This window comes from Hesperophylax consimilis, chromosome 31 (genome assembly GCF_061612785.1).
Source record: "Hesperophylax consimilis isolate HC1 chromosome 31, BYU_Hcon_1.0, whole genome shotgun sequence".
NCBI lineage: Eukaryota > Metazoa > Arthropoda > Insecta > Trichoptera > Limnephilidae > Hesperophylax > Hesperophylax consimilis.
This window is the reverse complement of record NC_142866.1, coordinates 6,439,570-6,455,296: the sequence shown is the minus strand read 5'-3', so window position 1 is coordinate 6,455,296 and position 15,727 is coordinate 6,439,570. Positions and strand designations below refer to the sequence as shown.

The 15,727-nt window shown below is 35.7% G+C and overlaps 1 protein-coding gene across 1 annotated transcript in view; it reads left to right on the top strand.

Moving 5' to 3' along the window:
- Window positions 1-15,727, top strand: part of ftz-f1 (ftz transcription factor 1) — a 291,635-nt gene that overhangs the window by 237,390 nt on the left and 38,518 nt on the right. Inside the window, exon 4 of the mRNA XM_089649854.1 lies at window positions 12,585-12,878. Within this exon, the coding sequence (XP_089505980.1) occupies window positions 12,585-12,878 (294 nt within the window). The remainder of the gene's footprint in view (window positions 1-12,584; window positions 12,879-15,727) is intronic.

Sequence of the window (15,727 nt, the reverse complement as noted above, 5' to 3'; positions counted from 1 at the left end):
CATCCTATCGGTTTTCAACAAATCCGATAAAATTACTACACCTTTTAGTATTATGATAATTAATGCTAAACATATATAGTTCCTAAACTCCCAGTTTGCTTAGTTTCGCAATGAATGTAATTACTGTTAATAGCTTTATTTCTGTGGGTTTCGTTCGATTGAGCAAGATTAGTTATTGAGCAAGCACGACACTTCGATCGGCGTTTGTACCTTTCAGGCCGGCTCTTAAGTGGTTGCTTATTGTAATTATTACGCATGTCTCCGGTAAAGTGCGAAATGCTTAACCAAATCCCTTTGAATATTAAACCAATTATTATGTATTATTGACTTGACAGAATTAAATTATTTTGAAATGGGATAATATTTTGTTATATTTGAGTTACGACAAGCAAGAACAGTAATGTTTTGTTACGATTTGAGATTTTCATGGCCAAAAGTATTATGCCGTGTTACGCTACCTCCTAATTTAGCCAACTTTTCGTTTAGCATTACAGTGTCTCTAATCAGGGCAGATGCGTAAACGTAAACATTACCCACTAGGCAATGTCTGTTCTGAGACGGTTAAATTAATAATTTCATTCGCGTTCACAAGCATTCCTGTTTATTAACATAATATTACATGAACCATTACGGTGTCCATAATCAGGGCAGATGCGTAAACTTGAATGCTGTCCGAAACGTTGGCTAAAGAAGGAGGTAGCGCAACCCCAAAATGTAAACTCATATTACTTTCACAGTTGATGGCAATTTAAATTAACAAAATGTAAAAAATACTAAAAATAAAATAAAATAAATAAAAATAATAACTAAAAATAAATAAATAAAAATGATAACAACTAACAATTTGTAGGCTTTTAAGACAGTTAAAATACATTTAAATAAAAATAAAAACTATAGCAGACTTAAGATCATGCGACGACCAGTGTTTTTTGATATAGTGTCCTCTGCGTGCAGTTCTATCTTTTATAAGCATAAACTTTTTAATATGAGTGTGTTTGTCGGAAGTGACTTGCCAGGTTAGTATGTTTTGGTATCTTTTCTAAATAACAAATGTAGATCCTAGGAAATAAATTGTACAGCGCCCTTGAGGTGATTTTTCACAAAAACGGCGCTCTACAAATTATCCAATTATTATTATTATTATTATGACGTAAAAACACAAGTTCCAAAACAAAAGTAGAAAACGCTTAATGCAACCACAATACTTCCAATGAAACGGTGTTAGAACGGTTTTAGCTATGTTGGTTACCGGAATTTCTATAGAAGTATTTTTAAACCCTCTTCACCCATTTAATTGGTTCCGCAATCTTCTCAATATTTGAATAACATTTCCCCACTGGCTTCGGGCTGTTGCGGCTCTTACGAGAGTGTTATATTAAGTTGATTTATGAAAACTAGCTTATTGTGCCTATTGTAACATAACAACTAACAACGCAGACGGTTTAGTGCTCAGACATGTGTATTCCCTAAACTTTCAACCGCCCGAAGACAGCAATGCAACTCATAAATGTATCGCAACACCCGACCCGGATCACAATGGAATGGCGCAACCACCACTCGGATCGCTCGCCAATATTTTCACTTCTCGCCGATGTGTGCTTCTATCGGAACCTTTAAAATTTTATGATAATTCATAAAACTAAAATTACTAAACACGACATAGAAGAAGATCTGCATAACAAATGATCCCTTACATCCATTAAATACAAAGAACAATTACAATTCCGGATTATTAATTTTCGCAATAAATTTTCCTTAAGTTATAACATCACATGTACACTGGGATTTTACCTCGCAGAACACAGCAATTAGAAACTTTGATTGAAACAAGGGATATAGTTATGCTTCAAAACACTGACTTCAAACTGCATCCGTCGCGCGTCGTGTGATTCTAAAAAAAAGTAATTCAAGCGCCTTATTTAAATCATGATGTTGCCGATCTTTCCGGGGTTTTGCTTACCGGAATAAAAGTTTTTGATTTGAATAAGGCGCTTGAATTACTTTTTTCAAGCGCCTTATTTAAATCAAGATCGGCAACATCATGATTTAAATAAGGCGTAAAAGTAATTTAAGCGCCTTATTTTAATCATGATGTTGCCAATCTTTCCTGGGTTTTGCTTACCGGAATAAAAGTTTTTGTTATTGACAACGCGAATATCAAAATAAAGATTTTTTTCCCTACTATGATAGGTTAGGTTATAGGTGGCTATGCATTTTAATTTTTTAACACTTAAATTTAAAGCAAAGTGTGTCAGTAGGTTTATGTCGTATAGTCGCAAAGTGGTCTAGTAAAGTTGATTCTATGGATGGGATGGTAAACACAAACACCATTGGCACAATTCTTGGTCTAGTTATCAATCTATTAATTAAATTTGCCGTGTTTGTGCGCGATAAGCCCTGTGCACCGGTCGCATTACTATATATATTATATCGCTTAATGAACTGGTATCGCCGTTATTAAGTAATTCCAGAGCCGCCATAGTATACTTGTCCTGGTAGCCGTGTCATTTGAGACCGCGGCCCGCAGTTTTGTAAGCGACGCCTGTATCGAATTTATTTATAAGACACAGGTTAAATGGCTCAAGGTTACCTCTGATTTCTCCTTGGATTTTTCTCATAGATTTGAATTCAACGCTAACGTATAAATTATGACGCCATTTACAAATTATTTATATTTGGCTTGTTTGCAATGCTGATCACGTGACCACGTGTCTAACTGTCTAGGGCTCTGTACCCATGGGGCATAGCTGCAATAGTTACTTTGCCATAATCATTACTTGAATCACATAATTTTGTGTGCATCACTTTAATTGAAGATGGTCTAACCCATTTCAGTACCGGCGATAATTTTAATAAACTTTTTTTTTAAATTTTAAATTATTAAGCAAAATTTTTTTAAAGATAATACGATACATAACATTAATTTAATTACTTATTTAGTAGATAAATAACCTCGGGTCAGACTGGGGAGTTAGTATTTTTAATAATGCTTAAAAATAATTAAGTACACCGATAATAATTCCTTAACACGGCAGACTTCTATCTCCGTATTTACAAAAGCGCAGAAAGAGAGATTGTAATGCTGACAGAGATATTGAAGAATGGTAAAGGCACGTAACACCATTAATGGAGGACTGAACGCAGTTAGCGCTAGCAAAAAAGCGAAACTAGCAGTCCACAATGGACTGCTGGTACCTACCCTGATGTATGGAAGTGAGGCATGTAACTGGCAGAGAAAGGATGAAAGTAGACTGAATGCTGTAGATGAGATCCTTGTGATGTATGTTTGGTAAATCCATGTATGATCCTATGATTTAATGGTAATGAGTAAGATTAAAAAAGGGACACTTAGATTGTTTGGATATGCAGAACTAATGAGCGAAGAAAGAAGTGTAAGGAGATTATACGACGTAAATGCGAATGGTAGCAGAAGTCGTGAAGAGAGGAAGAGAATCAGATGCTAGAGTCGGGCCATGTCAAGAGTCAGAATAATAGAATAATATGTATGAATGTGAATGAGGCAAGGAATGTTTGCCTATACCAAGTTGTTTGGCTGTCGGTCCTCTATGCCCACACTGAACGTTTAAAATTAAATATCATAGAAATAAGTTGTTAGTATAGGTTTATTCGAGATATAAAAATGTATTTTTTTACAACTAAATAACAACAAAAACAATTATCCTATACTATACAATCATTATGTTAATAATAATACCTGTTATAGATATACTATCGTACTTACATAAATTCACAGTTAAATTTAAAAAAAAAATATTATTACACAACACGAATAAGTGAAAATCCGTAGACAATAACTATAGAAATATATCTGAAAATCATCGCAAAATAATTAATTGGTCTGTTGGTTTTGGAATAAACTTTCAAGCTTTTTCATATTTTGTTACATCCATTGAATCATTAAATAGCTTTGGGCCTTCATTCAACAGGTATTCGTAATGCTGTCGTGCAGCTGTTGTATTGCATCTTTAAAAAAGATTACTTAGGATTATTAATGTTTCAGCGCGAAGCTAATTATTTTCGAAATTCCCATCAGAGATTCATATTAAAAAATGAATAGGGACCTTCCTTGTGAGAAATAACAATTAGCTGTGATAAAGGTATCAGTCGTATGGGATTATTATAATATTATAGTTTTCTTAATGTGACATTTGGACGGCCTCCGTGGTTTAGGGGTAAGGCTCTTTAAGAGCAAGCTGGAAGTCGCGGGTTCAAATCCCGGCTTGCGCAAATAAAATTTATTTTATTAATTTGTGTTATTTCACAATTTACTAATTTAAAATTATGTATAGTATTTTATCCTACTCTCAGTATCGCCCTGGTGTAAGTCCACCATTCAGATTTTTTATTAATATATTTCTTTTGTTACATGCATAAAAATATAATTACAAAAATCAAGTATTACCAAAACAAGTATTACATTATTAAAATTATTATAGTATCACAAAAAGCATTTCATTCACAGGTAAAGAAGGTAATATAAAAAATAAAAAAGGTAGCTTTAAGATAAGAAAAATAAAATGATACAATTAAATAAAAAATATAATAGAATAGTATGCATATAGACCAAAAAAAATCCCACATAGGCATCGCCAGTTCGTGGGTATACTTATTTTGTTTAGTGCAGTTTATAAAACAAATAATTCCGTTTTTACAAAATTATATTTAAGAAAAAAAGGTTAAAAAAAAAAATAAGGATTTGTAAATTTACAAAAGGTAGGATATTATAGCAGGTAGGTATTTGTGTCAATGGTAGTGATCCAAGTCTTTATTACATTTTTGTATATGCTGTAAGACGATATATTTTTAGATCTAATTTCTATAGTCTGATAGAGTGCATTGTAGATTCTTGGGGCAGTGAAAAAAGCATGTCTCTGCGCAAGCCTAGTTTTGCATAGTGGAACCTCATATGCATTATTTACTCTACTGCTAGAACGTTTAATTAAAACTTTGCTTGAAATGGCTTTGGCCGTGAGTGGTGACCAGATCTGCATATCCAGGTACTTCCCCACCTTCCTCTTTCCCATCTCATTTCCCTCTTCACTACCTTCAGCCTACAACAAACCACAATTGGGGATGCCATAGTTTAATTGGCTCCATATCGATGGGAGAAGTTGGGACTTGAGACTTAGGTCTATTTATTCTAATATTTCATATGAAACGATATTTGCGGCAAACTAACTAACTAACCTTCACGCCGTTTCCCCACAGGGGTAGGCAGAGAGGACGGACTGCTAAACAACTCAATCACACAATCCTTGCCTCATTCACATTCATACGTCGTCATTAATACCCTTTTATTATTCTGACCCTTGACATGGCCCGACTCAAGTATCTGATTCACTTGGTCGTGCCATGTCTTGCGGCTATATTTAAAAATATTTTAATATTATCGATGACTCGAAGATGGCATTGGCCTAGAGAAAAAACATTATAATATTCATCTAATAAGGCGATACAACTCAATAAATAAGCTATAAATATTTATGCGTTTTCTGTATTGCAGTAAATACATTCTGTGGTCTAGGTCACAATGTGATGAGGGCAAAAGTGACATTTATAATTGTTATTATTTATTGGAAGGTGTATGGGGTACAACAATGCAACAGATTACATTAGTAGAAGTGAATAAAATTGAACAATACAAAAATCATTCAGGAGGAGTTTGAAGGCACCAATTATGATTTTACCTTTTGCCCGGTCCGCTTGTTTTTTTCGTATGTTTTTCTTTAGTTATAAAAAAATGACATTTTTGTGTCTGGTATAAACCTTTTAACAACTTATTTCTATGAAATTAAGGACACTTACAATAGAACTAAAACTAATTCTTTGTAGTATTTAGGCATAACCCACGAAGGCTTTGGGATTAGGATTGTTCATTGTGGTCTTTTGCCAGGGCGAGTAGAAAGTATCTACCGCCCTGGAACGTGTTGCAAATATGCTTATGCTGTATATGAATAAATTGTGAAATAACACAAGTTAATCATTAAAATTTACTTGCTCACGACGGGTTTTGAACCCGCTAAAGATCGTAACAGAGGCACCCTTAATATGAACGAAGATGTTTTATTTTTCATTATGTATGCATGACCCCTAAATCATACATTTTAAAGAATCAATAAATATAAAACCGATGCCTTTTAGTGCACCCAAAAGCAATTATAAAAGTGGAAAAAAGTAATCTTCACTGATTATTGAAAACGTGTAGGTTCAATTTTACACAAATTAGTTCTTCATCAAACAACAGTATTTAATGCCAAAAAAATAAATGCATGTTGATTTGGTATGACGATATTTCAATTCGATATAATGTTACCTGTCTAACTCTAAACTTAATATAAGAAAAAAATTAACGTTACAAATGAATACAAAATATGTATTTTGCATAATATTGCCTACGAGGTGATAAAAAGTAGGCAGATACAGTACTAGAGGTGTCTCGAAGCGTGCCCATTCAAGTGCAAGCCTCTTATTCCGCTATTACGTGCGATCTCGTCACATTCCGCGTAACTTCCTCGCTCGCTGCGTCTCCCTTTCTCGGTCGCCTTTCTTCGCGCCCGGTTTTCTCTTTCGCCGGCGCGTTACTGCACTGCACTGCACAGTGCCGCAACAACCGACCGTGCTAAACCACTTGCGATTTCTTCGACTGGGCTACTTTTGCCCGGCTCTGTGACTCGGCGAAGCTGGTCGCGTTGACTACGTCACATGTCGTCGGTTCTATAGCGCTAGGCATGGCGCTTCATCAAAAACTCAATATCTTTTGTCATCATTTGTATGTATTAAATATTTGCACAAGTTCCATACATCGAATGTGAGAAACTCGGACCGTCGCGCGTCGTACTGAAAATTAACCATTCCGAATCTATATGTTGTTTGAAATGGCATCAGACGTCTTTAGTTACAGATATATAAAAAAAAGAGTTTCCCCTTTTTATAATTTTTTAACCAACGTTTCGGACAGCATTACAGTGTCCATCATCAGTAGATATATAGATTGTGGTGAAATGTGTGTTTATGCCTACATCGCCTTTGGTATAGTAAGTACGCAGTTCTCTGGAGTACGCCTCTCAAGTCTGGAATCCCACGTATAAGTCACACATAGAAAGGATTGAGAAATTGCAATATCGTTTTCTACGATACCTTGATTTTCGGGCCTATCGTCCTCATCTGAGTCACGAGGAGTCAGCAGCGTTTTTCAGGATTTCGTCACTGGAAAGTCGTAGAAACTCCGCAGACGTACTATTTTTACAAAAAATTGCCACCTCTGTGATAGATTGACCGGAATGACTAGAAAGAATTCAATTAAGAGTACCCATCAGACAAACCAGACAAAATCACACATTAAACATCCCTCAATGTAACACTAACTCAAAACAAAATGCTTTTATTCACCGTGCTTCATACAATTTTAATACTTCATACAGTGAATTAGACTTATTTAACTCAGCACCCCACAATTTCAAACCTAAAATCAATAAATAATTATACTATCATTATTATTTTTTATTAATACACATACGTCCATACTACACATTACACAGACTAGATCCATCCCATACCCCTCCCTTCCGCCATCCCATCCCTATAGGCTAATGTTACTTTTTTCTTACATAAATATTATATATATTCACTAAATAATTAAAATACCTAAGTGAAAACCTATTATTGGTTAAATAATTAACACTTACTACACCATACCTTGTAATAATTATAACTGTTGGTTTTTCCAAATAATAGTCAAATAAAATAGTACTTTAGCGTATAAATTAAATACAATATAAATGTATTTTTAAATTTAAAATTTTGATATTAGTTTAGTTTCTTAAAACAGACACTTCCTAGTTAGAAATTAATGTTGACTGGGCCATAATATATGTTCACGCCTCTATTGCAGCTTATCCTCGACGTACGTTGTACTTTTCATTTTATAACATGTCTTTGTTCACATATCCAAAATTCTTTATTGTATATTTTCCCAAATGTTATTTGGGAAAATATGTTACTTATACTCACATAAGATCTGTATCAAATATACAATAATAAATCAAAATAAATGTATACAAGTGAAACAGTGTTGGCAAAAGAAAGAGAAAGCACAACACTGTATAATAAACCAAACATAAATCTCGGTAATAGTTTTGGCCGTAAAAATTTCCAATCACATAAGGGCATTGTCATATTAAAAAATGTCGATGTTTGATATAGAAAAGACACAAAGACGAAAATATCTTAATTCTAAACAAAAAAACTTTTTACATATTTATAATTTCACACTTGGTTACAGTATGCAAGTGTAACAGGTTAAATAAAGTGGTAGTAGGTATATATTGAACAGGAAATATATTGCACAGGAAAAATTGAAACCTTTCAATCCTCTTTTCACCAGGCATCAAAGCTGGTATGATAAAGTATAACTTTGTTTTCTTATATTTTTATAGTGGAATAGTTTTTATTGTAAAACCTTACCCCAAATTGTAATATTTAATCATTGAAGATAATTTATTAAAAACACAATAATATTAGTTGCCCTTAATAGGAGTATGACAGTTAAATATGACGGAAATTATTATGATCGAATTAGCTCAGTGATAAAGCACTACCCCGGCAAGGCAAAGGTCCTGAATTCAATCCCCAGATGCAACTGAATCTTTTTATGATGTTTTAGAGTTGTTTAATTTAAACTTTTAATTCTGATATATACGTGGGGTATAATTTTAATTTGCTTTTCTTAAAAACACTTGACAGAATGAGTTATGACTTTTCTTATGCAGTTTACGGTTGGAAAAAGAGGTAAATCAGAAAGCTCCTATGAGTTATGATTCATGGCTCGTAACAATGTTCAACTAACAATGTTCAACTGCAATGCAGTACGTATTCAAACAACTAGTTTGTAAGATTTGAAATAAATAATTATTCACTTCGATTTTGTTTTTCTTTTTAGTAAACTTTAATTCATACAAAATAAAACCTAGGCTTTCCCCATAAAGGACGCTATTTTGCGCATGTTGTAATACCTACTAGCAAACCCAGAAAGAGAATAGAATTTTATAAATAAAATATATATTAATTGTAGCACTTATTTCAGATCATCTTAAGGGTGGCTTACGATATTAATTAAGTGAAAACATAAGTTAAGTCAAATAATTCAAACTTCGGGCTCGCTTTTCTCGAAAACGAAAGCTTAATCAAATCAAAAAGTTGTACCACAAAATCGACTGCAAATGTGATGTAGATTCAACAGTTTGTAATACAACTTGTGACACCGTGTGTTATGGGGGGTAGGTGTCTACTCATTTAGTAAAACTTGCAAAAAATAACTTAATTTTTTTAAACTAACAAATTAAATCGAAGTTATCCTTAAACCTGCCACATATCAACTAATTATTGTGAACATTCAACTTTTGGCTAAACCCACGTACAACAAATTGCAACTACTAAACTATTTATAAATACTAACAGATTTTAACCATCGAAAGGCATTGAAAAGGAACGTTAAACAGATTATAGCCATTTAGCTATGGAATATAATATCCCATAAGCTTTGTTTCCAGAGTTTAGATTGTAATCTACTTTCAAAATGTTAAAGTACGTGGTCCAACACAGTTAATACCTCTCAAATTTCGACCAATCGGCTTAGCTTTCGTCATTAGGTATTTAAATCTGACGAATGTGGTTCATATGAGTGGCTGAGTTGGCATCATGTCTGGGTCCCACTCAGCCGTCGTGAGTTCAATTCCTCGGCTCGACAGTCCTCCACCACGACACAAACAACATTTTCTGCTTACTGTTGTAGTAGTAGGAGATTTTCTAAAATTGTTATGTTATTCGTAACCCGGAAATGTTTGTCTTTCTTTAAAAATATATGATTTCGTGATCCTGCGAGTTAGTTTTACGTGAATACCGAAAAAAGTCAGTGGGGCTATGTCGTCCCCAATTAAGGTAGTTGTGAGGCTGAATGGGAAGGGGAAGGAGATCAAGAAGATTAAGGCGGGGAAATTACCTGGCTATTCATATCTGGTCACCAAACACGGCTAAAGTAACTTCAAACAACGTTTCATTTCTGAATGGATGTCTTTCAACAGGGCGAAATTTAGAGAGTCTTCCACTCTTACATAATATTATTTATTTAAAATCGAGCAGTTCGGCACATCGCAAGTCGCGGTTCTATGGCAAGACAAGAAAGTGTTGATCAAAGTATTTTAATAAATATTTAAGAACATTCAAAAAGATAACAACCTAAATAAATTGTTCTAAATGTTAAATTGAGGGCCTGCGGTATTTTTTTGCTAATGTTCAGAATTTCATACTTTAAATTTAATTAGATAGGTACCTACAGCAGGTTGCTAGCTAAGCATTGTCACATAAATTAATTGGTTCATACCTACATCTGATTCGATCTAAATCCAGATTTGAGAATTATCTTTTTGTTATTTACGATAATTTTAAATGTAATTGAGGGCGTGTGGTATTTTTGCTGATGTTCACAATTTCACAACTTTAAATTTGTTAGGTAGGTACCTACAGCATGTTATTAGCTAATCATTGCCTCATAAATTAATTGGTTCGTGCCTGCATCTGATTCGGTCTAAATCCAGATTTGAGAATTTTATTTTTTGTTTTTTTACAATAATTTCTTAATTTTTGTCGATTTAAATTTTTTTTATCTAGGTGACCTACTTTTAGTTATAAACATAATACGATTCCCCTGACTATCTCTAAGGGTATGCAGATAACACATAACAGCTCTGGCAAACAATCATTGATCGTATCACTCTTTTTTACTTATCTTCTTATTCAAAACTCACCAATGTAGGTCAACTCCATTTCTAATGTTCCTACGAGCAAAAGATTAATGATGGGGAGTTTATAGTTGGGGGAACCTGGCTGTTCGGGACATTTGTACATAGTGACTAGTTGTTAATACATTATCACGTGACACGTACGTACGTTTTGGTAAATCACCTAGTTTCCTGATTGACAGTTTTCGACACTTATCTTCGCAAATAAAGCATATCATTAATCATTAATATTATGAACATGAACCAATAACATGTGGTTTCTACCCACTGTAAAAGAGTGTTTGGTACTACTTGAGCGTGTCCCGATCGAGCACAGCTTGTGCACACTTAAGAGGGCACCGGCAGATTATAAATTATCGCAAAGGATTATTATTTATCCGGCCCGGGCGGGTAATTTGGCCTAAAACTATTAAACTAAACAATGAGCCAACATTTGCACCCTTCTCCCGAGACGCATCTTTCTGCCAGACACAGTAATATTTATTTGTCCCGGCCCGTCCCTTAGAGCGCTTTATTGCCGGCAGTAAAACAACGAAAACTTTCTTTTTTATATGTGGCCCAATAACCGGCCCTTCGCCGCCAGGCCCGCCGCCTGGAAGGCCCGCAGTATTGCAGGAACTTCAGCTTTGCTTTGAATCTTTCAGGCAGCTACTTCCATTCGTGCCTATCGCCTACCCTCATTTGCGCACTTTCAGAGAATGGATATTTTCTTAGTCTGCTTTTGTAACTTTATTACCCAAATCTTGGTCCTTTTTTGAGCTTTCGTAACAGGTAACCTTTATTGGAGTTATAACTTCCTAAATGTTTTAGAAATATGATTTTCACCGTAATGGCAAAATATAATAATTTTTAATTATTTATTTATTTGCGTGACTAGAACTTTTAACTTGATTTCTATTTATCAATCGTTTTATGCAAAATGTAAATGTTTACAGAATCGAAAATACCATTTAGTGCCCATATTTATTTACTTACACTTGAAGCTTTCTTTAAGTTAACTGTCCGTGTTAGACAAATGCAAACTGTCTGGCAGGTTGAGATAAGATGGCAGCGGGTGATGATGAAGATGAAGGAATGAAGATGGGGTTGTTTGGTTGGGATGCCGGGCGCAAGTGGGTCAGTAGGGCGCGCCCCCGCCCTCGGCCGCGCTCCTAACATAGACCTGGTTCGCTGGAAAGTAGGTCGCCGACTCACTTTCACTTATTACACGGGGCCCCCCCTAATCATTCTCCATTGTGCCCCCCCGCCCCGCGCGACCAACCGCTCCGCCCGGCGGCCGCTCGTCTCCTCAGTCGCGACTCTCGCCTCACCGTGGCGGTACTGTTTTCCGGTGCGCTCTCAACAAACTTAGTAGTGACATCCCCTTGTACGCGCGAGCTCGAAGTCGTTTCACTTTTGATTAACGTTACGGACAAAAATGGTGTTTTCGTTTTTCCCGCTTTTTTTTGCCAGCGATAATATTTCCAGTCCGTGAAAAGGTTCCGCTAGAACCGTGTGTAGAAGTTTTCTGTGACTAAACTAAATAATAACCGGGTCTAAGACCCGCCTATTCAGGTGTGTCAGTGAGAGTGATGATAGTAGACATGGAGCAGCAGTCCACGCTGATGCCCCTGAACATGTCCCCATTCGGACCCGGCGAGCCCAGTGGGCCCCCGCCGCCGCAGTATGCGCTGCCGGGCCTGGCCTACCAGGGCGGCCTGGAGCAGTACTCGCCGCAGTACCAGGTCTACAACATGCCTAACCTGGACGCGTCCTACTTGTTCACAGGCAGCTCCGAGGGCGGCGCGTACATGCCCGCCGCACCTGGCCAGCCCTGCGACCAGACGGACTCCAAGGACGTCATCGAGGAGCTCTGCCCCGTCTGCGGGGACAAAGTGAGCGGCTACCACTACGGGCTGCTCACCTGCGAGTCCTGCAAGGGCTTCTTCAAACGCACCGTTCAGAACAAGAAGGTCTACACGTGCGTGGCGGAGCGCTCCTGTCACATTGACAAAACCCAGAGGAAACGCTGTCCTTTCTGCAGATTCCAAAAATGCCTGGAAGTTGGAATGAAACTTGAAGGTGAGTCTTTACAAACTTTTCTAATTCTAAGTTCCAAAACGTCAGTGTCAGTCAATAATAGTTCACTTTCCACCCTTAGGTATTTATAAAGCTTCGATGTATTAGTCACCCCTTTTTATAATACCCCTAATTTTCCTAGGCCTCGAATCGCTCTGGTGCTACTGTAAACCAACCCTAATTATCAATAATAATCTTATCACCCCACCTTGCGATAAATAATCTGAGAAAGAAACATTTTGATACTTCAGGACCTCAATGAAAGATTGATAGACACATGAAAAATCAATGGATAGAACGCGCGCGTCATTGCATCAAGACTTTAATGATAGTGTTGTGCAATTAGCTTTTTCACGTTTGGTAACGGCTTACTTGCCTAGCGAGGCGTATAGCGAGATAAGGTCAGATATAATTCTACATTTAACCGCGCAAGACAATATGAAGTCTTGATCGAACTCGGTTCATTGTTAGAACATAACTTTTCCTAAGAATTACAACTCGCTCTGTTCTCCGCGTCCACGTCCATAAGAAGTACGCAACTTAAAACAAACAAACAACACTACGGCAACTCTTGCTTTCAGTTATTATATCTGAATCTGTTTCTTGGGAATGTTATGCCCCAAATTACAAATATCAATTTGACTATCATTTTATGTACATATTTTTGTTTCTGTTAAATCAGTAAAAAAATGTTGTACCTATTTATAAAATACTATTTTTTTTCTTTCATTTGTTTGCACTTCATTATTTTACTCCAAATAGCGCGAATTACTTTGATGAAATAATTGAAAGAGTTTGTAAAGGTAGATAATAAACGAGCCTCTGTATCTTCACAAAATATCCAAACTAATATAAATAGATATTATTCATAGTTTTTATAAAAAATTTAAAATTTAACCTTATTGCTGTTATTTTATCACTCAGATCGAAAACCTTTTAAATCTAATCAACACGTAATTTACTATATTATGTCTTGAATTTTTAAAGGTACCTTATTGTTTCAATATGGACAGTTGTATAGAAAATTCATTACGCCTTTTCCCATATCCCCTACCTTAACCCCCTTCACAACGCTATCCAAAACTGTACACCGTACAGACAGGGGCGCTGTAGCATTGTTCTTCCACATTCATAATAATTGAACTTCTGGTTTTCTTTCCATTGTTTTTAAACATCGCGTAAGTTAATGCACCTATTCAGCATTCAATAGTTTTCGGATGCACTTTTGAATGAATAATTTCATATTTACGCGAAATTATTCGTATCGTGGCCTTCTGGCCTGCCGGGTATTAACCATCAACTCATTTCCTACTCAACTCAGCGGCCGCTTGCATGGAATTACTGTGCCGTTGCTGTAGTCTAGTCATCCAGTCATATATATCCAGTAGTATACTCGCATTATGTCGTAGGTAACCAATACCAGTTGGCAATACCAGCGTTACCATTGCATATCATGTAACTGACAGATCACGAAGTTGACTCTACACACCAATAGTCTTAGCTTTTAATCTGTTCCATCTAACTGATATTATAGAACCCGTAGTTTTTTCCTTCTATTACATTTCTTTTCAATCTTACTGTATTTTTAATCCACTCGGATTATCGTATCATTATCGGCAAGTACTAACTCGCCGCTTGTGTGACAGTTGATAATATCGTAAAGCATTCAATATTATTTAATATCCATGTTGTTCTTGTACCGTTTCACATGGACATGTCACTTGATGAATCGAATGACAATAATATTTTAATTATATGCTAGGTGTAATATTTCTTAACGATAAGTCCACTGCTGGTGTAATTTAAATATGCTTAAATCTCATTTTGCACGAAAATTCACGTAGTGGTTGTGCTTTTAATATGTCTAACGATATAGTCCATTACCGGTGTAATGAAAACATGCTTAAACCTCAATTTACATGAAATTTCATGTGTCACACATTTATACTATTTTTATAGTGAATATCAAATACAGTTTCTTGAATTAGCTAATCGTTATCGTTTTTCGAAACGGTTCTGAACACTTCGCATTATTCCTCGTAAGAATGTAATGTTAATTGTGTAATTAGCTTCAAATGCATCAGGTGTGTTTGTTGTCCAAACCTCAATTTACATGAAATTTCATGTGTCACACATTTATACTATTTTTATAGTGAATATCAAATACAGTTTCTTGAATTAGCTAATCGTTATCGTTTTTCGAAACGGTTCTGAACACTTCGCATTATTCCTCGTAAGAATGTAATGTTAATTGTGTAATTAGCTTCAAATGCATCAGGTGTGTTTGTTGTCCAAACCTCAATTTACATGAAATTTCATGTGTCACACATTTATACTATTTTTATAGTGAATATCAAATACAGTTTCTTGAATTAGCTAATCGTTATCGTTTTTCGAAACGGTTCTGAACACTTCGCATTATTCCTCGTAAGAATGTAATGTTAATTGTGTAATTAGCTTCAAATGCATCAGGTGTGTTTATTGTCCAAAACCCTGCCAATTCTTATTGGAAGTTTTTTTAAATATCCCTACTGTTCAACATGCATTTGTCATTACAGATATAAAGCAATTTAATAAATTAACTCTCAGGCAACAGTTTATATATGAGATAGTGTGGTGAATTATTAAAGTAAAAATGGTGGACACGTTTAGACATTTAGTTTGTAATTTCAGCTGCGAAGGGGGGGGGTGAACAGTGCGCCGAGCGATTCAACTCTGCGCAATAGCTCTCACATCGTGCTTTATCACTGTGATTGGGTTTAGCGTGTGACATTTAGTTCCAGACCCGGTTATTGGCGCATTCTCTTTCGATATCCCTTCCTCCCGATGTTCTTGGATATCGAGGCGCTGAT